General features: G+C 42.2%; 2 protein-coding genes across 2 annotated transcripts in view; one reads left to right on the forward strand and one right to left on the reverse strand.

Annotated features, from left to right (window-relative positions):
- cltrn (collectrin, amino acid transport regulator) overlaps positions 1 to 24,215 on the forward strand; it is an 81,407-nt gene that overhangs the window by 50,981 nt on the left and 6,211 nt on the right. The gene's annotated exons all lie outside the window — the stretch shown is intronic.
- On the reverse strand, positions 736 to 22,480 carry reps2 (RALBP1 associated Eps domain containing 2). Its single transcript, XM_079350230.1, has 19 exons — positions 22,097 to 22,480; positions 17,142 to 17,265; positions 16,465 to 16,640; positions 14,331 to 14,439; positions 13,459 to 13,565; positions 13,228 to 13,369; positions 13,071 to 13,134; positions 11,718 to 11,883; positions 11,268 to 11,321; positions 10,973 to 11,051; positions 10,362 to 10,436; positions 10,043 to 10,091; positions 9,802 to 9,938; positions 9,524 to 9,585; positions 8,704 to 8,793; positions 5,679 to 5,765; positions 5,450 to 5,583; positions 4,271 to 4,376; positions 736 to 1,622 (listed from the first exon to the last, which is right to left on the reverse strand). The coding sequence occupies exons 1-19, from the start codon at positions 22,274 to 22,276 to the stop codon at positions 1,554 to 1,556; spliced, it is 2,010 nt and encodes a 669-aa protein (XP_079206356.1). The 5' UTR covers positions 22,277 to 22,480; the 3' UTR covers positions 736 to 1,553.

Raw genomic sequence — 24,215 nt, forward strand, 5'->3', positions numbered from 1 at the left:
CTTGATGATTTTTTTGGCTCTGGCCCATGGACTAAATGAACATCTCTTTGATGTACTGTGTGTAAATTGAAAAGTTGTACCTTGTGCACAGAAGTTATCGTGAGCACATAATATAATGATATTGTGCGCAGAAGTTATCCTACTTGTGCAAATGGGGTTGCTGATGACCAATAGCGGTAAGGTTGTGCACCATGAATCGAGTCCGGCCTGTGGCTCCTTTTCCACGTCATTTCCTACTCTTGCACCCCAATTTCCTACTCAATGCACTAAAACAAAAAGGCAAAATATAATAATCAACAATATTGTGCACACAATAAATTGTGTTAATGAATCATTACATGTTTCACCTGCCTAGTCTTATACCCATCAGAACAGATTCCTGTGGTTTGTGTAGGTGTGATGAAAAAATCAGAAGCAAATAAAAATAGAACACTTTATTGATTGATCAGCCCAGAGATCATTGTGCATTTCTTAAGGTTCATTTTGCAGTCCAATGCTTACACGCATGCAGTATCAAACATGCCATCATTATGTCAACAACTTCATTTACCATCAAGAACAATCAGGGTCATTTAAAAGACAGTCCGAAGCAACTTTCAGCAGCAGACCCACCTTTTCTTTAACGACATGAGCCGTTAAAATATATTTCACAAAAAAAAAATCAAATGTTTTGATGTTCTTTTTTCCTCAAGAACCCTTTTTTTCAACTCAAACATTTGCAACATACTGTAGTGTATCATCATTGATGCTGTGCAGAAATATGAAGGGACCTAAAAAAATCAACAGACAGTGCTTAAATAAAAGAAAGAGAAAGCATTCAAGTAAAATCGTCAGATTTTATATAAATCCAGTGTCGACATTTGTCCGATCATTCGTATAATCAATTTTCAAACAATCAAAGTCTGTAAGGCTGCAAATCTGTAACTGAATTAAACCCAGCTCATGTCTTTTTTAAAAAGAATTAAGTTCACCTTCACTAATGTGTTTTTTTTTCTTCATTTTTTTAAGACTTTAAATGCAAAAGTAAACCCATTCAGAAAGTGTAGCACCATCAGTTGCTTTAGACCACACATGGATTCTCCATGTGAAATGCTGGATGAAATACTCTGTATGCACAGACTGAGAAAAACTGAGTTCTTCAGTTTCCATCGAGTCAGAATATAAACATGTGAAAGAGCGATGAGGAAATGAGCACACACACGTTCTGTAAGCAAAGTAAGGATCATGAGAGAAACGAAAACAGCGCATCAGGGAGGAAAAATAAGTTAAAATGTCTCGATGGATAACTGAATATTTAATTAGTGCATTTCATACATGAGTTAAAAACTACATCATGTTGTAATCCTGCAAAATATCATCTAAATTAACAAAGAGGTCCATGTGGGATGTGGGACTGCAGATGCGTCTGCTTCCAGCGTCAGCTCTTATACGTTGATATTTTCATTACAAAAGAAAGTAACTGCCTGTAACTCAGCTCACACACTCATGTTGAATACACACACAGATTTTTTTTTTTCACAAGTAACTTGACTCTAACCAGACTTCAGGATCAGTCACGTGGAGGCCAGAGGCCGCAGCAGCTCCAGCTGGGACTCTAAGGTGACCCTCTCCTGGTGAACCACCTGCAGCCAAAAGACAAAACCTGATCTTTAATCACTGAACACCAGACACACCTCAGGCTTGTTTACTTTACTGTTCATGGTAATGATGATCTATGACAAGATGAATCCCCCTAAGTGTGTTCATTATACACCCTCAATATGAAAGTGCCTGGCTGGACATAACAGCATGCAATGATTCTGTATTTTCTTTGATTTTGACTAAACATGGAGCTAAAAGCTACCCTGAGGGTGGCATCAGAGGAAAGGCCACAAGGTCAATCCAATCAGACAGCCCACATGGAGTGGATTATTTTGAGAATGCAGAATATGTACATGTGTCGTCTAGTGTCTGCCCTCTCTTAAGAAAGAACAGAGCTCTGCAGAGCATGAAGGGTGGAGGTATAAAACTAGTTTTGCACGCGGGAGCGAAGACCCACAGGTGCATGCTGGGGAGGAGGTGGAGCTTTGAAATGTTGTTGAATATAGACTGGCACAAGGATGAGTCCTAAAACCAGGAAGCGAGTTAGCATTTTATCACGAATCATGGTTTCTAACCTCTAAAAGTCAAAGGGGATTTTGAATGGGTTTGTGGTTAGATGCCTGAAATAAGGTCTGTTTTTAACACGAGCTTAAGAGATGTTCAAACTTTGTTACACGAGATAAACTACGTTGGATAAGACCCCCAAGTGTGAATTTTAAAGTTTTTACGTGTCCTTAAAACGGCGGTTGCTAACAAGCCGCTAAATAAGACTACAGAGGTTGTCGGAGACGTTAAACGTCACTTACAGCCTCTCCTCATGTTTTTCAGAGCTCTTTTGAGATCGATGAAGCATAACGGCCGTGACGTCAAAATCAACCGACCCGCGCTGTGGTTAGCTTGTAGCAGACACGGCACTGATGACCCGTCATGGTTATCCCTCACTGAAGTCTTTTTCACACATGTACTGCACTCCTTAACATTTCCCAAACTTTGTCACCACTCCACACTACTCCTCCTCTTCCTGCATGCTCAACCAGCTGCAACCGCTTCAGCTAAACCAAACTGAGTATTTCAAGTTGTTAAAGTGAGTCTGACAGAGATAATCTTCCGCTTTGAGATTTAAATGTCAAAGGCAGTTCATGATGATATCAGAGACTGAATGAGTCCAGAGTACATGTGTGAAAGAGGCTGACATCAAACTTGACTTTTTAATGCTTCTTGTATAAATAGGCTGATCTATCTATCCATCTATCCATCTATCTATCTATGAAAAAATACTACTGGGATGTGACTGTAACAGAGGACTGAGGTTAACTAACTGCATAACCTTTGTGTCATTGATATTTCAAATTCAATATGTCAGAAATATTTAAGTAAGCGACAGAAAAAATAAATACAAAGATCCTCCATAGACTGTAAATAAGAATGGATGGAGCCTTTCTCCACCTTTTCTTTTTTTGTACCTGGCTGTAAACATGTTTATGATTAATCTTCTGTTTGGTTTGAGCGAGCCTCCAGTGGATCGATGGACTGGAGGATTTTGTTGTTCTACATTTTTTTCAAAGGTTGCCGCTGCGGATCATTAAACCGAGAGTCCTTCCTACACCTCAGCTTCTGTAAACGCGTTCATATCAAGCTCGTAACGTAATATTTCCTTTAGAAGAGTGACGTACCAAACATGAAATCAGAAGAACCAGAGAAGGATTTTATCATTCTTTGCAAAGTTGAGCTCCTTCATGCTACATAAACATATAAATACAAAACTTTCTTTGACTTTTTCAAATGTCTTTATTTCTTTCAGGATCTCTCTTCTCACACGCACACACACCCTGTCGTAGTTGGGACTCCTGACCAGCTGAGACTCTATTTTAAAGCAGGACAGTTGTGGATGCCAAAGGCTGTGTGGTATGTTGACAAGGCCACAGTCTATATAAAGACACATATGCCTTTCTCTGCAGGATTCCTCACATGCTTTGAGAAATTAGCAGAACAAGCAGATTTAACTGAGAAGAAGAATGTCTTTGTGACAGCATCAAATCGAACATTTCAACCATGAATTTAGACTTCAATCACTTTTGTAGAATAAAGTGAAATATTTCAGTGTATGGATAAGTCATTGAAGTTTTTTTTTTTTTTTAACCTTTAGTCTCTGAAGGCGTTGCATGTGAGCGTAAAGGTTTCACTCCTGGATCGTTTGCGTGTAGAATGACCAGCATGCAGCATCTGTTCCAAATGTGAGAGCGTGTGCCACGGGCGGATCCCCAACGCAAACAGCTCAGTCTGAGCCATTCGTTCTGCTATGAGTGACGGGGGTGGGGGGGTGGGGGGGGAGACAGATGAGCTGCGAGCTTTTGGTCAAGTTGGACTAGCAGGAACATTTGTTGTTGCACTTTAATGAGAACGGAAATAATTCTGATTTTGAAAATCCTTTTTTGACGTTGTTGACTTGTGGGAAAAGCATTCACAAAAATCAGTTTGAAAGGTGATTGTTCTTTGCTTGAGCTGTGAAATTTTTTAAATGCACTCTATGCACCGCCATTTCTCTTAATTCATGCGGAAGCTGAGGAGCCGTTTCTGTTTCTGGGACCCTCGTCACAAAGGCGAACTCGGCCGAATGAACCCGATTGTGCCCGTGTTGATATCTGCGAGTGTGTTGTGCTGTGAGAAGAGGAACAGGAGATGACCTGACCTTCAGTTTCTGTTGGAGCTCACTGTTGAGCCGTGCCAACACGGCGTTGGTCTCCTTGTTTTTACGGATCGCCATTTGGATCTCCCTCTTCTGTTTGGACTGCAACCTGGGAAAATAATATCAACTTTAATCAACTTTAAAAAAAACCCTAAATGTGTCCAGAGAGAGAGACAGAAAGAGAGAGCATGAGAATGATCTTTCCAAGCAGATTTAGGAGTCTGGGTTTGATGCTTTGAGGGAAACAGTGAAAGAATAACGAGCTCCAAAGTTTGAAATCAGTGGTGAAGGCATCGCTGGCAGTCCCGGCTGTAGTTCACTCACACTTCTCCAGGTGTGAACATGCTGTCGGCTGCACACGCAGCACATGTGTTTCAGTCATTAATGAACACGATTGATTGCTGGAGAACAGTGAGCACCTCACAGCTTCACTTTCAGGTCGTCATGGAGATCTCGTACAGGTGGAGTTTTGCGAGCAGTAGGAGGCTTTCACACGTTGCAGGAGCACGCCACGTTTCCTGAACACCATGTGACTGTGCACAACCAATAAACATCGTAACATTTTAAATAACGGGCTGTAGAGGATTAACGACAGCGAGCAGAAAGCAGGGATCTGGATGATAAAACACAACTACTTGGATGTCGTCGTCCGCATTTTTAAAATTTCAGACGTGCTGTGTATTTTGTCTGATCGTGACCTAAACCCTAATTTGAGCCTTTTTTTGGGCTGATGCAATAATGACATATTTTATCTGTAAGTGTTGTTATGGCTAAGCAGTTAGCAAGCAATGTATCATAATCATAAGGTAAGCAGATATTATATTTGATCATGAGTCATTTTTCCCACCCATTGATTTAATACTCATCTCCACTTTCTTCCCTTCTGGTCCTGCTCTCTGAAATCTTCTTGACTGAATATTTCTCTCTCTCTATTTCGGCACAATGTTCATCTATGTTTGCTAACTTTCTCTGAGCTTGGCTGGTACGAAACCGTTGAAGCTTTGGAGCTTTTTCTCTGATAATTTCTGAGAGGAGCAGCAGACTGAGTGATACATTTTGGTTTGGAGAAAGTAACTTAGTAAGATACTTGTAATTCAGCAAATTCTACACACGCTGTGATTCACTTTCCCGTCAGCTGGTGTTTCAGAGTGTCTGTTTAAAGAGTCAACATGTCGGACTCACTTCGGAGCAGCTTTGGTTGGAGGAGGAAACGTCATGACAGGAGACGCTCCGCTCTCCAGGTTCTGGCTCTCCGGGTGATATTTCCTTCGGACCGGCTTCTGTGGCACCTGACTGTGAGGAACCCCAGACGCCTCCTGATGGGGAGAATAACAAACAGAATTAAAGCCCACTCAAACCAGCAGAGACTTTCATTTACAAACGCGGTACGGCTGTACGAACGTCAGCTGACCTGTTTTGAAGCATTCGTCAAGTCTTCAGTGCTTCGATCAAACCGCGAGCGAGGACCCTGATCGTCACGTTTCACACCGCTCTCCTCCTGCAACGCAGAAAACACAAAACAAGCTGCACATTCAAAGCTCTCTTTGCAGATAGCATAAAGAGGTGGAAGGAGAGAGAGAGAGAGAGAGAGAGAGAGAGAGGAGCGTGTTCTGATAACTCCTCTCTCCTTCTCTGCATGACCGACGATCAAGTGCTCTCCTGGTGCTGCTTCATGGGAGGACCACGATTGATTGATTTGCTTTTACTGCATCTCCTCTCCATGATTCTATTTAATGCACAAGGTGTCAAGTGTCAGCTCCTGCTTTCATTCATCAAAGAGGTTAACAGTGCAACGGAGTGAAGACAGGACCCGCACATGAAGGTCAAGTTCTTCATTTCAGTTCATAGCTAGACGACATTTATGATACAACTCTACCCTTTAATGCATTCAACATCTGTTTATGTTGGATTAAATGAATTTGATCCACTCGTTACTGCAGGCTCATTGCGGTGGCAGTTGAAATGCCTGGGTTTTCCTGATGGCTAAAACAGGCTAAAGCTGCTGCTGGAAAATCAGAACCGTGAAGCTAAAAATCTAATATTTTTTTGTGAAGAAACTGACGCGAACGGAGACGCAAATAAAAGAGGCTGAGAGTCGCTGCAGCGCTGGAGGGGAAACACAACCGCAGCATGGAAACGTTTAAAGTAATGCAGTGCTTGGTACAGCGGTAATAAACCACAGGAGCTCCTTCAGCAGCGTGTGTGGTCACAGCAGCCAGCAGCAGGTCACGGCTGCTTCACTGCAGAAATGTGAAGGATGACGAGGTACCGTCCTCGCCATGTGGACCCGTCAGAGGACTGGATCCTTATTTCTGCTACGAGTCAGAAAAAGGTCTGACCTGGTGGCTGCAGTCAAACCAACCATAAAGAATGAATCAGTGTTGTTGCTGATGGTCTTGTTTACAATTTGTTGGTCATGAAGAGGCATCCTGAATTTCCCTCGGGATCAATAAAGTATCTATCTATCTATCTATCTGAATTACACTGATTCAGAAGCATTTTAAAAACTCCTGACATCGTTGATCGCAAAGGGAATAAAACTTCAATATTGTGGTGTGAAATTAAAAAGCAAATGAAAAGACGTAAAGTGTGAGTGGATCAGGACATGAGAAGTAAAAAAAAAAAAGGTTAAAATTGAAGTGAAGTAAAGGGAACGAAAGTGTCGGAAAGATATAGATTGTGTTCAATAGGGGCGTCGGTGGCTTAGTGGTTAGTGTGTGCGCCCGCTGTACAAAGGCTGTGGTCCTAGAATAAACGGCCCAGGTTCAAATCCGACATGTGGCTCTTTCTGCATATCGTACCTCACTCTCTCTCTCTCCCTGATTTCTAAATCTACTCACTTTCCGATCTCTATAATGAAGGTATGAAGAAAAAAATAAAATAATTGGAGAACGAAAGGAAAGTAAATAATAAAAAAGTGTCAGACTGGGTAAAATAAAAGGAAACTGACATGAAGAAAAGTGAAGTAAAGTTGGATGCAATCTGCCTGATATTTTTCTTCTGGTGTGAATAAAATGATCAAAGAATAAACATTAACAGTCTGCAGAGGTGAAACTAGTTTTCCACTCACTGATCTACATCAGAGGTTTTCCAGGAAACTCGCGTACGAAATATTCACCCTTAAATGTCACGGTGACATGTTTTATGTCTGGTGTGAGTTTCAGTTTGTCTCACTAAGTAAGGACACACACACACACACACACACACACACACACACACACACACACACACACACACACACACACACACACACACACACACACACACACACACACACACACCCCGGGAGCAGACACCTTCTGGGATCTCCACAGTTCAAATGAAGACGAAGCTAAACATCCTGTGGAAAGACAGAGAGTGGAGATAAGAGAGGAAGGATGAAGAAACCTTCGACTTGTAAACTCAGGGGAGGGTTTCGAATAACGACAGAAAAGCCTTCAGGCCCCAAGTGAGACGTTCAGACAGAAGGAGGAGCTTTGTAAATACACGCCTCACTCCTAAAGACACCTGAGAGTCATGAGCCTAAAATGAAACACTCGTATGAAGACATAAAAAGAAGAACATAAGTCCTTCTCCTGCACGACATGGACTTATTACAGACGCAGTTAAAAGTCGTCTTGTTTGATTCATCGTTCTTTCAGCTTTAGAAAACGTGTCTTCTTGTGGTTCTGTCTGCGTGCACTGCCGAGGTGCTCGTCAAGTTATACTTATTCATACTCTATAATGCTGCATAAATAGAGACTAATAGAGAGAGAGAGAGAGAAAAAGCACACTGACCTGTTAGCTTGTTCAGATTGAGCTGCGCTGATTTTATACTTGACATCTACAAACTACCTGACGACACCTGCTTCCCATTAGCGGTCTATTTTGGTCTGCAAGATTTCCCGTCACCCCCCCGAGCATCCACCTGTCGACCCCGACCGAGGGTTTAACATATCATCCCATCACTTCTTAATAAAAGTGCGAGGAGTGACGAGGTCGGAGCTGAGCAACGTTCTGCTGCTTCAAACAACGCAAACACTGAGGTCTGAATCGAACCTGCTTTCTTGTTCACTGTGACGTGTCTTGTCATGAGTAGTAAACATGCATCATGGAGCAGCTCTCAGGTACACCGCAGACTCAAATGTAATGAGTTCTGTCAGTGGAGACGAATGAAGGACGCGGAGCGTGAACGTGTCACTTCAGCCATAAATAAATCAGTGATATCTTTACGCGCTCAGAGTCTCATACTCTTTATACCGCTGTCATAACCTCCGACTTCATTCTTGTCTCAACATAGAGCTGTGTAAATACGACAGCGGTGACCTCAGCGACACATTTACAGAAGGACGTCAGGGAGGGACGGGAGGAGTGGACAGTGCTGACTTGCAGAGCGTCATGAGCAAAGTGAAAAGCAGGACATAATCCGTGCAGGTTAATCACACCTGACAGCTTACCTCTTCTCTGAAGTGACTGAAGTCTGCAAAGTTTGGCTGCTGCACTTTACTCTGAGTCGATTTCTCTGGGACGGTGATGAAATGAGGAACCTGAAGAGAAAGAGGAAAGGTGACTAGTTTAAGTTTAACTACAGGAATGTCCCATTTTGTAGGGGATTATGTCTTTTTAAAATCTGGCTCTTTAGTTGTTTGCATTTATTAATAACAATGTGTAGAATAAGACCAGGAGTCACATCCAGCAGCCACTAACAAGATGCAATATCTGCATGATAATCTGAAGAAGTGCAGAAGTGCTGATATCCCAAGTGTATGATGACCTTATAAAAAGAATGACTTTGACAGATCGACCTTTTAGTCGATGGGGAGAAGCTGTGTTGAAAGCCAGCGGACATTTTAAACGTCGCAGAACACAGGAGTTCATATCTTTGGTTGTCTCAGTTGTTTGTGTGTGTTTTTAAACTCTAAGGTCAGATTTAACATAAAAACTGTGTCAAAGAGGAACACACAAAAGAAACCAGACAGGAGGCAGCGATAGATCAGCTACCAGAGAAGATCTGCTGCAGGGCAGAATTAATGATGAAGGCTTTGGAGAGTTCACAGCAAACAGAAGCACAGAAAGGGCGACAGAGATACTACAGAGTATTAGTGAATAACGCTGTTAAAGTTTTAGGTTATAGAAAGGATTCAAAGAGTCCTCTGTCCAGTTTAGCATCTCCTGATCCCGACTACAGCGTCACGTTTAGCAAACAGCCAACCTGAGAGCTGCACGTCAGGACTTTTCAGAGTGGCATGAAAAGCGCCAAAATCCAAGCAGGCTTACCTGTGTCGCTGCTGGTCTGGGAGGGAGAGCTGGAGGAGGAGGCAACCATCCGCTTTTCACCCCTAACATGCAAACAAAAAAAATCACTGAATGCTGTGTGCTCAGGTTAAGCTCCGCCCATCACATCCGTCACACTGAACAATAAAACCCACATGTCCTCATTTCATCTGAAAGGAGAAGCGTCACAAACGAAACAACAACAACTTGGTTTTCAAAATGCACCCCAGCTGCAGGCCGTCCACACGCTGACTGGACGAGGAGGGTTTAGAGGACCGTACCTGGAGCTCCCTGCTGAAAGAGCTTGTTGAGGTCCAGCGAGGACGCTCTGGAGTGAGTTTTCTGGGGCCGAGGGGGAGGTGTGGGGGGCTCCTCCGCTTTCTTCATGGCATCTTCAATAGAAGTGCTGGAGTACGACCTGCATGGTGGGGGGGGATGGGAACATTAAAAACAATAATGAGGACATGTGCAAAGCAAGAATCCTTTACTCTTTACTTCAGTTTATCATGGAGCGATTTTCACCTGGGCCTAGTTTTTGTCCTCATCTGTGCATCCAGGTCGTGAGGCGGCTCTGTGAGGAAGGTTACAATATATTAACAAAGAGACATCACACTTTAGATATTGACTGAGTCGAATATTGTTGAGTATTGAAATTGATTTTGTACATTTCCAGAGCCAAAATACAAACTAACTAACTAACCGACAGGTTCCCCTGCTTGATGCTTTAGTTCAACTAAATCACTACTCAAATAATAATATTTGAAACAAATGAGTCCCCTGTCAGTGACAGTTGACAGGTTTCACTTTAAATCTCCCACGTGTAGAGAAGTGTTTGTGTCACCTAGTCGTTCAGGAAAAGCACCGAGTCGTAGAGTCCGTCTCTGTAGAGATGTTGTCAGCCTCTTTACGCTGACATCTGAAATGTAAACATGGATTTTATAACCGGGAGAAAACAGAAGGCTCATTTTATCACGGGGTGACTGAATCACCAAAACACTGATACCACGGACTCTCTGCTGATTCTGGTTTAATAAGATTTCAAGTCCAGGTCCCACGGTCCTGTTCTGGACATGTATCTGTCTTTGTAATTGTGCTGTTTTTATGAATGCATCGTCTGCATGGACCTCTGCTGCCCCTCGGGGACAATCAAGATTTTCCAAATCCAAATGAGCTTTTTCTTTTTTCAGGTTGAATTGTTGAAACATCTACAGGTGGAGGTGCGTGCACGCTACCTTCCACCGCTGCTGTTTAAGACGCATGAAGTCAGATGAGACCTATAATGTATGTAAGGTTGGGAGTTGTGTTTATCTGCTTTGATTTAAGATATGTCATCTTACATTCATGTCGTTTCCTGCACACCTGCCTCTGATCTCTAACTTTAATGTTGTCCATTTTTTAAAGATCTTTTCATCGCCGTGGTTTCTTACATCTTATGATCTTAAATATTTTTACCTTGTTGACATGACTCGTCTTGTATATCTTGTTTTGTTACAGCCAGGCTTGGCTGGAGTCTCTCTCGTAAGTTCTGATCCTAAAACAAACAAACAAACAAACAAACAGATTAAACTGCTTCATCGTTTAGAACAACACCACTGCAATAATGTGAAGTGTGGGCTGGACTGTGAGAGGGAAAAGCGCCTGGGATACTGAGGAGGGAGTAACTTGGAGCGGCCCCATGTTCAGCTTGTTAGTGCCCCCCGCAGGCACCCAAGAGGTACTTCTTAGTCTTGGAGATTCTTTGATTTACCATCTGATTTGACCTCAGGTCAGCATCCTCAAAGACGATCAGAGGCTCAGCACTCTGCAAAAAAACAAAAAAAACACAGTTTGAAGAGTTTTATTCTTAAATCAACAAAAGCTACAGCAGAAATCTTATTTTTATATATTTTCTTATTTTTATTTTTTGTACATTCAATAATCTTTTTGTAAATCTTGAACATCACTTTTTTTACTGGACCCCGGTCACTTTTACACACTGACACTTCTTCTATTCTATACTTAATAGTTTGTAAAACTCCTTTATTCTTTAGTTATATTCTATTCTATTATTGTGAAACTGTGTGTTTATTGTTATTATTGTTATTGCATGGCCTGCGGAAAAGTCCTTAGATTTCACTGCACATCTGTATGAGCACGTGACAAATAAAAAATCTTGAATCTTGAGAAACACTGACTCGCTCTGATCCTACGTCCTTACCTCGGGTGTTTCCGGTATGTCCTCTTCCTGCAGGAACCCCGGCCGCAGGGTCGGAGGCAGGCTCTCTGGGAGAGGATAACCGTTCTTACGAGCAACAATCAGATGAAACGCTGTGCAGAACTCGGAGAACGTCAGAGCTCCATCTCTGTCCACATCACTCAACTCCCTGCAAAACACGCCGAGGAAAAGACTGAAACATCCGGTCACGTTCGTACAGTTTACGGTGATCGTGCTGCATGAACGTCAGCAGCACACAGTCCTACTGAGTCCGCACATCACATCGACTTCATGCAGAAAAGATACTCGTGGGCTGGCTGGAGTTTTTCAGGAGTTTTGTTCCAAAGATTTTAAAAAGATAAAAGTCTCATTTAACCGTTTGGTCTTTACAAAACAGACTCGCACATTTCCTACACTAAGTTTGTGATCTATTAAAACAGACCTGACGGTAAAATGTGCTCACGCTCTGACCAAGGCGTAGGAACGTTTTAAAGGCAGTGCAAGTCGTCAACCCAGACAGCGAGGTGGTAAACTAAAGTCTTTATTCATCACAGAGCAGATGAAGGTGGTTTGTCACATGGGACCGAGTTCCAGGTGGACTGTGATTTTATAAAGGAGACATCGGGTGCAGGTGTGCGTACGGTTTCAGTGTGGCCCCTGAGCACTGTTTTATAAATGACAAAACAATGTCTTAACTTTGTGCATCCAAAACAAGAGCCCAGGACTTCCATTGTTTCTGTTGCAATGATTTTAAAAGAGCTTTTGATAGCATGTTTTTAAAATGTTTGTGTAGAATTCTGCTGTCATGACAACCCTGTAAGAAAATGCTTCTTAACCTGACTTATACTAAAGTTGACACAAGGATGAATAATAATAACAAAGGTATTAAATATGAAACATAAATATTAACTAATGCAGGTATCAATGACAAAGCAGTTAAGATTATTAATGAAGAAATGTACCTTTTATTTTATGAATGAGTGTAACCTTTATTCAGTAATAAATGTGTTCATAGCAGAGCCGACTTTAAACCTTTTGGTGTTTGAGGTTGGGATGAAAGGAAAGGTCTGTCCTTTAAAGCTGAACTCTCATGCTGAGGAGCTCCACTGATAAACACCCAACTGACCCTGAGATCAGAACAGAACAAGGACACGCATGCACACACACACACACACACACACACACACACACACACACACACACACACACACACACACACACACACACACACACACACACACACACACACACACACACACACACACACACACACACACACACACACACACACACACACACACACACACAAACAAACACACACACACACACACACACACACTATGAGTCAGCACTCACCAAATGTGGGAGAGCTCTGGTATCGGGAGCTTGGATTTTGTGAAGAAGTTCTTTGCAATGGTTCCTAGAAAGAGACAGAGGGGTAAAATAAAAAAGGGAACTATTTCTTAATTTAAAAAAAAAAAAGATAGAGGAAAGAGAAGTTTGTGGTTTCTACCCAGGATGAGAGCACCCAGGTCAGGCTGCAGGCTCTTGAACTGGTTGGTGTAATACTCGAGCTGTTCCTCGGTGATCCTCCAGGGGTCATCGTCTGAGTACTCCACTCCGCCCTGCTGCTCCAGCCTCTCTGACGAGGAACTCTAAAGGGACATACACAGATCCTGCTAATCATCTCGGAATAATTAGCAACCACTTTCATGTCCTAAAAGATAGAGATATTGTTTTTTACCCGAGCCATAGCGGGGTGCTCCACGGCGGGTTTGGTCCCGTATTTAGCAGGCGAGGAGTGCTGCTCGAGCTGAGCGATCGGCCGGGAGGAATGTTTGTTTTCATACGCTGAAGGACGAGAGGAGAAATAAACAAATCTCAGGTAGAGACAGGAAAACCAGAGACTGACATGCAATGATTTCCTCCTCATTACAGCCCTCAAAAATGTGATCTGAGAGAATGTGAGATGTACTGATCAAAGGGGGACGAGAGAGGAAAGACACAAGAGGGAAATCAAGCTTCACACATGAGAGAAGAGTGAACAGGTGTCAGAGACGCAGGAATTAAACTTGTAGATTTATTTCTAATATTTACACAAGACATAACATGGCCTTTCAGATACCAGGAGAACCAGCTAACAAGATCAGTGTTTGATTAAAGAGACCAAAGCAAAGCCAAGTGTAGTGGAAACATTACATTTGCTTTAGAAAAATAACACTAACAATGAGATTAAAGGGCTTGATGTTCTACTTGTGATCTACTATTAGTATCTTTTTGTTTTTTTAATATTTTGAGAAACTTTTTTTATGCTATTGTTTTGTTGTCCAGGACTTTCTTGTACGACAGATTTTAGGAATATAAAAACAGAAAAAGCTGTGATTCCTCCTTACACCCATCCTCTGTATGTAAATGGTACTAGCCGTGTGACGTTATTATGGCATGAGCTAAACTTGCAGATACAGTAGCTGCAATTGGATGACAAATTGTCGTACTAATTTGCGGGGGCGCTGGTGGTGCACCCTCCCCTCTCTATCTCCCTGATTTCCAATCTCTCCAATAAAGGCAGAAAAAGCCGACAAATAAATCTTTAAATAAATAAAAAGAATGTCTTACCATTTTGTGCGTCAGCCCCATTTCTCTGCTTGGAGTACGGGTAGCTGCGGTACGAGAGAGGAGACCGAGGGGGTGAACTGCTCGGGGATCGTGGGGGGGACCAGGGTTCCTTTGAGGGAAATAACAACATTTGTTGATTCAAACAAAAAAGGACAAGCAGCACCTTCTCTGCATGTAGGAACTCTGATGGTGTCTCTGAAATGCTTCGACAGGTTCTTGGACGAGGACTGTAAACTCGGTCAGGCTATCCGGTATATCCCAGCATTGTTTATCATTTAAAAAAATATGAAATACGATGAATAAATAAAGTTAAAGAATGCATCGTTGCTATGATGAAGATCCTGCTGCGCTTCTTGTTTGATGAATCACCCGTGTTTACAACATGTCCTTCCCTTACAGAATCCAAAATTCATTCAACTTCATCAAAATGATGTGAAAGCTTGGACATTGTTCAAAAAGTCAAAATATATACAGTAAGACGCTGAGTGAGAAAGAGTTCCAAATATACATCAAATATATTTTCTAACTTAGTGAGATTCATTGAGGCTTTAATAATGTCTTTATTGAAAATGCACACACTGTGGTAACAAAGACATTTAAAACATTTGTGCAGCCGTCGCTCAAAGATGCCTCTCTGGTCTGGTTCCTTGAAGGACGCTTTATCATCCTTCTCTAATCTCTCACCAACACGGCTTTTCTGCTCGGATGGTTTAAAGCTCACTGGAATGTCTTTGCTTGGTGCACCATTCCTGATGTAAACATGTCCTAAGTATAGTTCCTACCAGAGGTGCGACAAAGTCATCGTCACAGAGCCGTTTAGCGCCCTCTGTAGGCTCATCCTGGGATTACTCCAAAATACATTCATCTCCCGATCTAACACGTTTCGTATGGACATCCGGCTTTGTAACGTTAGGTGAGTTTTAAAATGGGGATCAGCATAACAGGTCAACTTAAAAGAAAATGTGATTCCTCTCAAGAAGCCACTGAGAGGTGAACTGGAAAACAAGTTCAGATTGATGCAATAAACAATTTCTAGTGTGCTCTTTAATTTGTTGAACTATTTACAATGCAGAGCTCTAACAGTTGGCACAAGGATCTGAAAATGAACGAAATGAAAAACTCTATGGGGGATCAATGCAGAGAGGATAAAACTGGTGTAATGTGCGATCTCTTCTTATTTCCATTTAAAAGCCAAGCTACTTCATTTTGGACGATTTAGACGTGATTTAAGAAAGTCTGCTTTAAACAGGTAAAAACAGTATTCTAGTATTCTGTAAGTATTCTAAGGGAAAGGAAATAAAAGCATGAATGATCATCTCCATTTTGAACTCGGTCACAACAAGCTCTAAGTTTTCCAATGTTCCTCAGACTGAACGACCCCATATACAGGTCAACCTCAGGGATGGCATGATCAGCTGCAATAATAAGGGTATTAGTCTTATTAACATTTAACCGAACATAGGTATTATGTATTCATCCAGGACTTGATGGCATCCAAACATGTACTACTGGTTAAAATAATTTAATCCCGTAATAAACTATAATATATACCCCTTAAACGCCTAATGATCTGGCAAAGACGGAGCACATGTACATAAAAAACATCATGAGACCCAGAACAGATCCCTGTGGTACACCACATGACAGATGCACCGTGTCAGTCATGAATTAGCTCACAGAGACTGAAAAAGTCTGATTTGTGAGATATGACACAAACTAATACAAAGCACTGACAGAGACGTCCACCAGCTGGTTAAGTCTACTCAAAAGGCCAACAGCATTAAATACATTCCCATCATCTGCAGCCATCATGATGTCATTTGAGACTTTGTGTAGAGCGGTTTCAGTCGAGTGCAATCTATGGAAAGCAGATTAAAGAGGGCCGTTCAGGTTTAGTGTCTCCAAGACCTCCATCAGTTCTGTGGCTTCCACTTTGTTCCAACAGCTTGGATACTAAAAACAGCATGGACAGAGGCCAATAGTTCATGGGGATTTTGGGGACTGAGTCAGTTTTTTTTTCCAGCACAGGCTGAAGTGAATTGCAGATTTAAAATGGTCGGACCAATTAAAATGAAAAACTTTTCAAAACAAAGATGAGTGAAGGATGTGGACCAGATCAGTTTTGACACGTTACCTTCTTCTCAACGTTGGCCTCTTGGTGCCTGAAGGCGCTTCGATCTGCTGGAGTCCAGGAGACTGAACCAGGTGCCGCTCCACAAGGAGCCGCTTGACCGTCTGTGCTCGGAGGGACGGCCGGGTATCTCGTCTCTGGTTCATTCTTCAGCCCAGCAAACCGAGGCAGAGGTAGATCTAAAGGGAGAGATTCCTTTTGACTATTTTTTTTACAACCTTACATGAACATTATTATTCTTCTATATCATTCCTGAAAAGTGAGTCAAAACTAACTCATTAACGTAAAAACAGATCTTTTGTTTTACTCTTGTCTGTTTGGGAGCTTCTTGTTTTTTGACCTTTGGTACCTTTAGAATTAGACTGAAGGAATTAAACAGGATCAGTGTCTTTATGTTTGTTGGTCAGTCGAGGTAAAGTACTCCGAAAACACGCCGCAGAGAATTTGAAACGCTGAACACACTCGTTCCAATTCTTCATCATGTGCTTAGTAGAGAACAGTTTATTTTTTTCTTTTGTTTAGGTTGTGATTTTGTGCATTTGTAAAACAGGCAAACCCACTTAGTCCTTTCCACGCGACTCCCCTTTCATCCAGATTAGACCAAATCCTTTCATGCTAAGATAATCCTCTGATCCCTTTTTGCTCTCGTAAGACGCCTTCTCTCTGCGCAGCAGACTTACTGGCTGTTATGCTCTCCAGGTGGACGGGCAAGCCAGACTGAGCGGCCGCCAGCAGCTTCAGCGCCACATAGAACTGAGGTGTACCAAAGTATCCCAGACGCTTTGCTCCGCACACCTCGGTCACCTGGAAGACACAGAGACTTACTTTACAAGGGTCTCCATTCAGAGACGTCACAATGTATTATCTCCTTTTTCACACAGCCTTCAGTGTTTGTGTCTCTCCAGGAAAAAATACAGCCAGTGGCATTTGATAATCTTCCACTTTGATCTACATAATGTGTAGCGTAGACTTACAGGCTCCTGGAACAAAAGGAAAACTAGGAGGTTCTGTTCATCCTGCACTGTTCTGATTAGAAGTACAATGAGTGTGAAAGGCAAACAAAACAAGGTTCGAAACATGTGACACATCGCTGAGCTTAGATATTTGATCTCATGTGATTGGCTCATTTGTGAATTGAAAAAATATATATCCCCACAGGTGGACTGAATAAAGGCAATTCCTCCAGTCATACTGTGTTGTTTATACTTTGGGAGTTATTTCCCAAAATGTCACAACAACGTTTTTTTTTTTTTTTTATATACACTGCTATCGACTGTTTTTTCCAACAACATAAATGGACCCTGTTCTTGTTTCAGCATGGGAAGACAATCCACCCAAAAGAGAAAGCTCAGCTTCCCTTTGAGCAAATACTGGATTATCAGTGTTTAAAGCTACATTTTTATTTCTGCAAACAAACTCAATCCAAAACTGCTGGGTTTTTTTTCCTCCAAGACGAGTATGAGAACATTTTCTGAGATGAAATATGACCATGGAGTTTTGTACTGTCTAATGAGGTGGAGAGGAGGCTGGACAGCATGCATGTCATGTCGCCTTATGAGACGTTGTTTCTGCTTGACCTGCATTGTATTCATTCAACAGCTTTCCTCAGGGAGATGAGATCCAAAACAACAGAGTGACCGGTGCAGTGAGGGCGCCTGAGGTCAGCAGAGACAGATTAATGATGAGATTAATTCATGAAGGCCTGAAGGAAGCAGACTGGCTGGTCAGATCTGTGGGCTGACGGGTGAAAGTTATTCAAACAGGACGGACGAGTGCCAAAAACACTTGAGCGTGCATAATGTCATCACTGGTGTGTCTTTACTGGTATTAATAAATCATCCGCCCGGGCGACAATGTGAATGAGGAAACACATTTAGCACATTAGTCATGTAGTTTATGTGAAACACATGGGTCAATAATGAGTTCCTTTTACAAATGACAGCAGGTTGTTCTGTTTAGCACACACACTTACTGTTACTATGAGAATGTTTTTGGTATTTGAGAAAGAAAGCAAAGAGCATAATATTACGTTTTTATACTTAGTGAGAAGGTAGATTTCGTTTGAAGGATTTTAGCATACTAGCATCTTCTAATAGCTACTAAAGGGAAGGCAAGGCTTTACACAAGACATCAAAAGCATCATGACAGAGGAAAGAAAAGATACATTAGCAAATGAATTTAAAAAATCTGTGATTTAGAATCACTATAAAACGTTAAAAATTATTAAAACTTAAAATTTGTTCAAGTAAAAATAATTCAAATAAAATTAAGGAAGAATATAAAATGAATTTAAGAGTTACTAAACATAAGGTGTGTCTCATTTTGTAGGTTATTCCAAGGATGCAGGACATGAAGGAGCCAGACTTTGTAGATTCAGATCAGGACGATCCAAACTGAGACAGTCTGGTCTTGGAGACGCCCCCCTGTCCCCGCTTTTACCCTGTTGTTTCATTAACAGCTGATATAGGAACTAACTGATGTACAGAACCCGGTTTATTATCATCAAATAGTTCATTAACTCATATTGATGTATTAATATGTCATGCATGATGCGTTATTAAGGAACCTTTGTTGTTGCCATAAGTCCACAAGCTGCTCTTCCTTGGCTCGGGGCACCGCTGTGTTTATGTTTCAGAGTCGGCATGATCTGAAATCGTAAATATCAAATCGGACGTCGGCTCCATCTGGATCATGAGCAGTAAAATAACTGTACTGACACCACACTCTTCATCTCGTGTGACGCCGGCAACACAAAACATTAACATGCAATCTCAACCAGAAAAAAAAAAAAGTAAAAAAAAATGGCCGACAGACAAAATACTACCACTGCTGAAACAATGGTTATTTTATACCAAAGTGAATGTTGCTCTAAGATAACACCAGCAGAGCCGCGGTCCATGACGGTTTACCTACAACAAAGCCACACCTGATTCCACCAGACAGGTTTGACAGCAAGCAGAGCACCGTTTGTCAACATTCAGCACATGTAACTGAACCTGTTGCTAAACTCAGCTCATGCCACAAACCTCGCCTTCAAGCCCATGATTCCAGCGGAGACGTTTAAGAGTCATCGATGCATTTCAAAGACTATTTTTAAAATCACAGCCGGTACGATCCAAACGAACAAACTTTCACTTTACACTGAGGTTGACAAGAGTTTCAATACATCCACAGGTTTTAAGAAGAGACACTCCCTTTCATTTTGATGATCGATCTAGTCATATTTTTAACCCGAAGACGCAGCAAGTAAAAGAGAAAGAGGGAGAACACTGTGGCAACATGTCTGTGCAATTTAGACAGTGTGCAGGAGTTTTGTTTGTGGTCATTAAAAACCAGACATTCTCTCATATTGTTTGCTGAGTCTTTCCATTTGTGTTGCTGTGGTATCGATGTTTTTTGATTTCTACTGGTAGTTTAATATTCTGGTATCGTGAAACGCCTTCTGCTGTTAATCTTGCACATGACTAATTTTTGCAGGGACATTCGCTCTGCTCGGAGTCCATGCAATCAGAAAAAACTACTTCTTCTGAAGGAGTCACAAACAGGAAGACGTGTCGTGTTTTCACCAGCTGTAAAAAGAAAAGGTTACACAAAAAAAATCCTTCCTTTGTAAATCTGAACAACCGAGAAGAATCATGACTCGACAAATCACACCTGCAGAGCCTGACGGAAAATTCCCCTTATTTTGACAAAAAGCAAAAGGAGTATTTACAGGAAAACCAGATCAGATCATAACACAACTTCTATGTCCTCATATCTGCCCGAGGAAACACAACATTTATGATTCAGTGACACACACTGACACAATGACCCCGAAGTCACAGCACAGGCAGAGAGTGATCCTGCAGACATCCTGCAGCACAGCCAAACAGGGCTCAGAAAGCCTGGTGTCAATCACCCTGCGTGGTGGATCCAGGCTGGACAGGAAGGAAGCGCAGCTCCATGCCAAACTTCCTGACATCCACACAGAGACACACAATAGATCGGCTCGCCGGGACCTGACCCCCGCGGGACTGCGAGTGCCGACAACCTGCTGCGCTCATCTGAGCAGGAAAAATATGTTTTTATCTCTGCGATGGTTCAGCTAAACTGGACCCTGACTTACTTCTAGAAACAATACAAACAGGTCGGCACCACAGCTGCTTGTATAGATTCTGTCGAAGCAAGTACGGGGTTAACGCTTGGGAGGAAGTTCTAGAAAAAAACTCAGTGACTTAAAGAAATGTTGCTGTGATTAAAAAAAAATAAAGAGAGATTTCCAGGTTGGCAAGGAAACCTTATTTCGTTGCCTTTTCCAGGTTGGACTCACTGACTCTATATTATCAGACCTGACTCAAACAGTTTGATAGTCTATCAAAGTATTAAGAAACACTACACAATCATATTGTTCCGAGAGCAGCTTTGGAGAGTTCAAGCATTTTAAAAAGTACTCAGCAAACAGGTGAGGGGAGGCGTACTGATCGGAGCAAAGCTTTAGTTTATCGCCTGCTGTGAATTTAACACGTTTTATTTCTTCTCTCCTGAGTGACCTCGTCCTGACACTTCTGAACGTTACACCTTACCTCTGCTTGTAAGGTGTTTTGTGAAAGGCGGCCATAAATAAAATGTATTATTATTATTATTATTATTATTATTATTATTATCAATTCTACTCAGTAAGATGTGACTTTTGTTTGTTTTGCTCGACGGGTTGATATGACTGGATGTCTCTCAGACAAAACACAAACATTTGTTGTTGTTTTTTTTTACAAACAATTTAAAGCTCCTGTGAGGACTTTTTAGTTATTTATCAAACTGAGTGAAATCAACACTGATGCTAATAAAAGCAAACGAGATCATCAGGAAGGAGACTGAACAATCCTCATCTCATTACTTCTCATGAAACTAAGTGTTTAGAAACATATTCCACAGCTCAGACTGAAGAAAGCAGGATCAGATTATCTGAAGGAAAGAGAAGACGTTACAGGAGCTTTAAAAAACACCATGGTTCCTTTTGTTCGGGGTGGTTGTAAACAAAAACAAAAACACCAGAGTGCTCTGTAATAGGAAGAAGAAAAGTGTTACGAATGACTTCAACACATCTTTTCCTGATATTCTTCTTCTTCTTCTTCTCTGTCAACTTTAACCCTCACCATGAGTCGATTGTATTTTCTGTTTGTTTTTTTTTACTACCAAAAAAGAGGAAATGACTGAGCTAAAATAAAGTGAGGAGACATTTACAGCTGCAGTACAGTAAATGATGAACTGAGGGTGTTTAAGGAAGGAATACACACACACACACACACACACACACACACACACACACACACACACACACACACACACTGAACACAGCACATAAAACATCATAGCTCAATAACACACACAGTACAGCCCCACCTGATCATGTGGACCTCTCCTGCAGATCACTGAGGTCCGCTGATCATCTCACACACACACACACACACGCACGCACGCGCACACACACACACACACGCACGCACACACACACACACACACACACACACACACACACACACACACACACACACACACACACACACACACACACACACACACACACACACACACACACACTCCTGATAACATGTGATGACCAAGCAGGCGCAGATGTGCGGTGCAGTCACACACTCACTTTGTGCAGGGCTTCAGCAGGCAGCTGAGACGCCTTCAGCAGCTCGCCCACTTTGCTGGATGACAGTTTTCCTGAGGTGTCAGCTTGGCACAGGGCGTGCAGACCTGAGTAATACCTCTGCTCGTGCTCGTTCAGGGAGATGAAACTCCCCGCAGACGACACACCGGATTCCTGCTCCATACCCGGGTTCTGATCCAGCAGGAGGACTCGGCTCTAACAGCACACAGATCGATGCATCCCACCTCGCACACCGGCTCCGGTTTCAAGTCGGAAGCGGAGGTTTGGCAGCAGGAGGGCGGTATCACCTCCACCTCCGGCACGAGGGCTCTGTGTGACTGCTCGGCTGAGGATCCTCCACTCCTACTGCCTGTGTGTGATTGTAGCACAGCCAGCTGCAGCCTGCAGGGGGCGGTAGAGCACAGGAAGAAGAGGGAGGCTTTGTTTGAGAAATAAGGAGCTGCTTTGTCTCCCCAAAATGAAGACATTGAAAGATCTAGACAGGACAGGCCTACAAGATTAGATCACGTAGTAATACATAAGACAAAACAAACAAGCTGCTGGTGTAGCCTACAGTTTGAATGGTTCACAATAAAAAACATCACATAAGACATTAGAGCAGATTCCATAATATTCTCCTGCTAATAGTGAGATTTCAACTGCAGGACTTTTGTGCAGGAACATTTTTGGATATTGAACTGCTAGTACTGGTGTGTGTGTGTGGGGGGGGGGGGGGGGATATAATAGGAAGAGAGAGAGAGTAAGGAACGACACGTGGGAAAGCAGCCATTCAGGTCGGATTTAAACCCGGGAAGAAGGACTACAGCCTCCATACCAACTCCACATATGGGGTCAGAGAACACCACTGGGCAATACTCCTGTCTCACATGTGAATGTGATACTTTCTCATGTGAGGTCAGGGGTTTGATCCCCAGCCACTGCAGCAACATGTCCACAGTGTCCTTGAGCGAGACACTTAACCCTAAATGTCTCCCGCTGCATAAATGTGCATGAATATTTGTTACTTCCATAACAACCTCTGCCATCAGGGTGTTTGTTTCAGCTCATCAGTATATGAATGTGCAGGTGTGTAACCCGCGGTGCAAAATTACTATGAGTAGTTAGAAGACCACATTTAATGTGCTATTCAAGTTTAAGTCCATTTAGCTATAGGCCTACAAAAAGGTCAGTCTGCACGGGTGGTGTGAAAAGGTTTTGGTTAAATCTTTGTATAAAAATATCTCATCCTGCCAAATGAATCTAGGTCTAAGTCTTCCAGGATCTGTATAAGCCTATGTATACACAATAATATTACTTCACTGCTGAAGACAGAAAACTGAACAAGCTTTCAAAGTATCGTCAAAGATGATGTGAGACAGACATGTTGGTAACACAGAAACCAGTCAGTTATCAAGGACAATGTTCAAACAATTAATGTTCTTGAAAAAAAAAAAATCATGAATGATCACAAAACAAAAGCTTCATTCTTGCTTTCCTGAGTCCGGATGTCTCTGTTAGGCCTCTGCTGCCCTCATCTGTTCAGGAAAATAACTGCCGTCAGACCTAATGCAGCAAAACCAGTTTATGTAAATCAGTGTTTCTGCAGAGGATCATCCGGATGCTGTTTATGTTAAATGAATCAGAAATAAGGCTCAGGCTATCCTGACTGGTTACTCCTAAATTACATTTACAGGAAATCTTTTCATGATGATTCAGAATGGGTGTTGTCTGTTATTGTAAAACATGTGACTAAATGGTTTTTATTGCACGCCTGGTGTATGTGTAATTAGATTTTTTTGGATTCATAAAATGTGTTATGAAAAGAGTATAGTGGTGTACTCAGGGGGGGGGGGGGGGGGGAGGGGGGGGGGGGGGGGAGGGGGTTGATGCCCCCTGGTGCCCCGTGCCAAAAAAACAAAAAAAACACAGCTAAAGTGAATTAATTCCCCCTGAAATAAAAACCTGACAAAAGGCCCCTCCAATGATTTTAAGGTCATGAAGTGAAGCCCCCTCAGATGCCCTCCTAAATGATAGAAGGTCATCTTTGACCCTGACCTCCTCTGTAAGAGAGGGATCCTACAAACAAACTAACTCCACATCATGTATTTTGGCCTGAAGTCAC

The sequence above is a fragment of the Symphodus melops genome (genome assembly GCF_947650265.1).
Source record: "Symphodus melops genome assembly, chromosome: 8".
Classification (NCBI taxonomy): Eukaryota; Metazoa; Chordata; class Actinopteri; order Labriformes; family Labridae; genus Symphodus; species Symphodus melops.

What these genes read in the sequence shown, in the direction of transcription:
- reps2 (XM_079350230.1), bottom strand. Translation starts at nt 22,276, where the DNA reads ATGGAGCAGGAATCCGGTGTGTCGTCTGCGGGGAGTTTCATCTCCCTG. An exon ending in TGACGAATGCTTCAAAACAG is followed by an intron (nt 5,584 to 5,678) that starts GTCAGCTGACGT and finishes TCTCCCCATCAG; the next exon opens with GAGGCGTCTGGGGTTCCTCA. An exon ending in CCAACCAAAGCTGCTCCGAA is followed by an intron (nt 4,377 to 5,449) that starts GTGAGTCCGACA and finishes TTATTTTCCCAG; the next exon opens with GTTGCAGTCCAAACAGAAGA.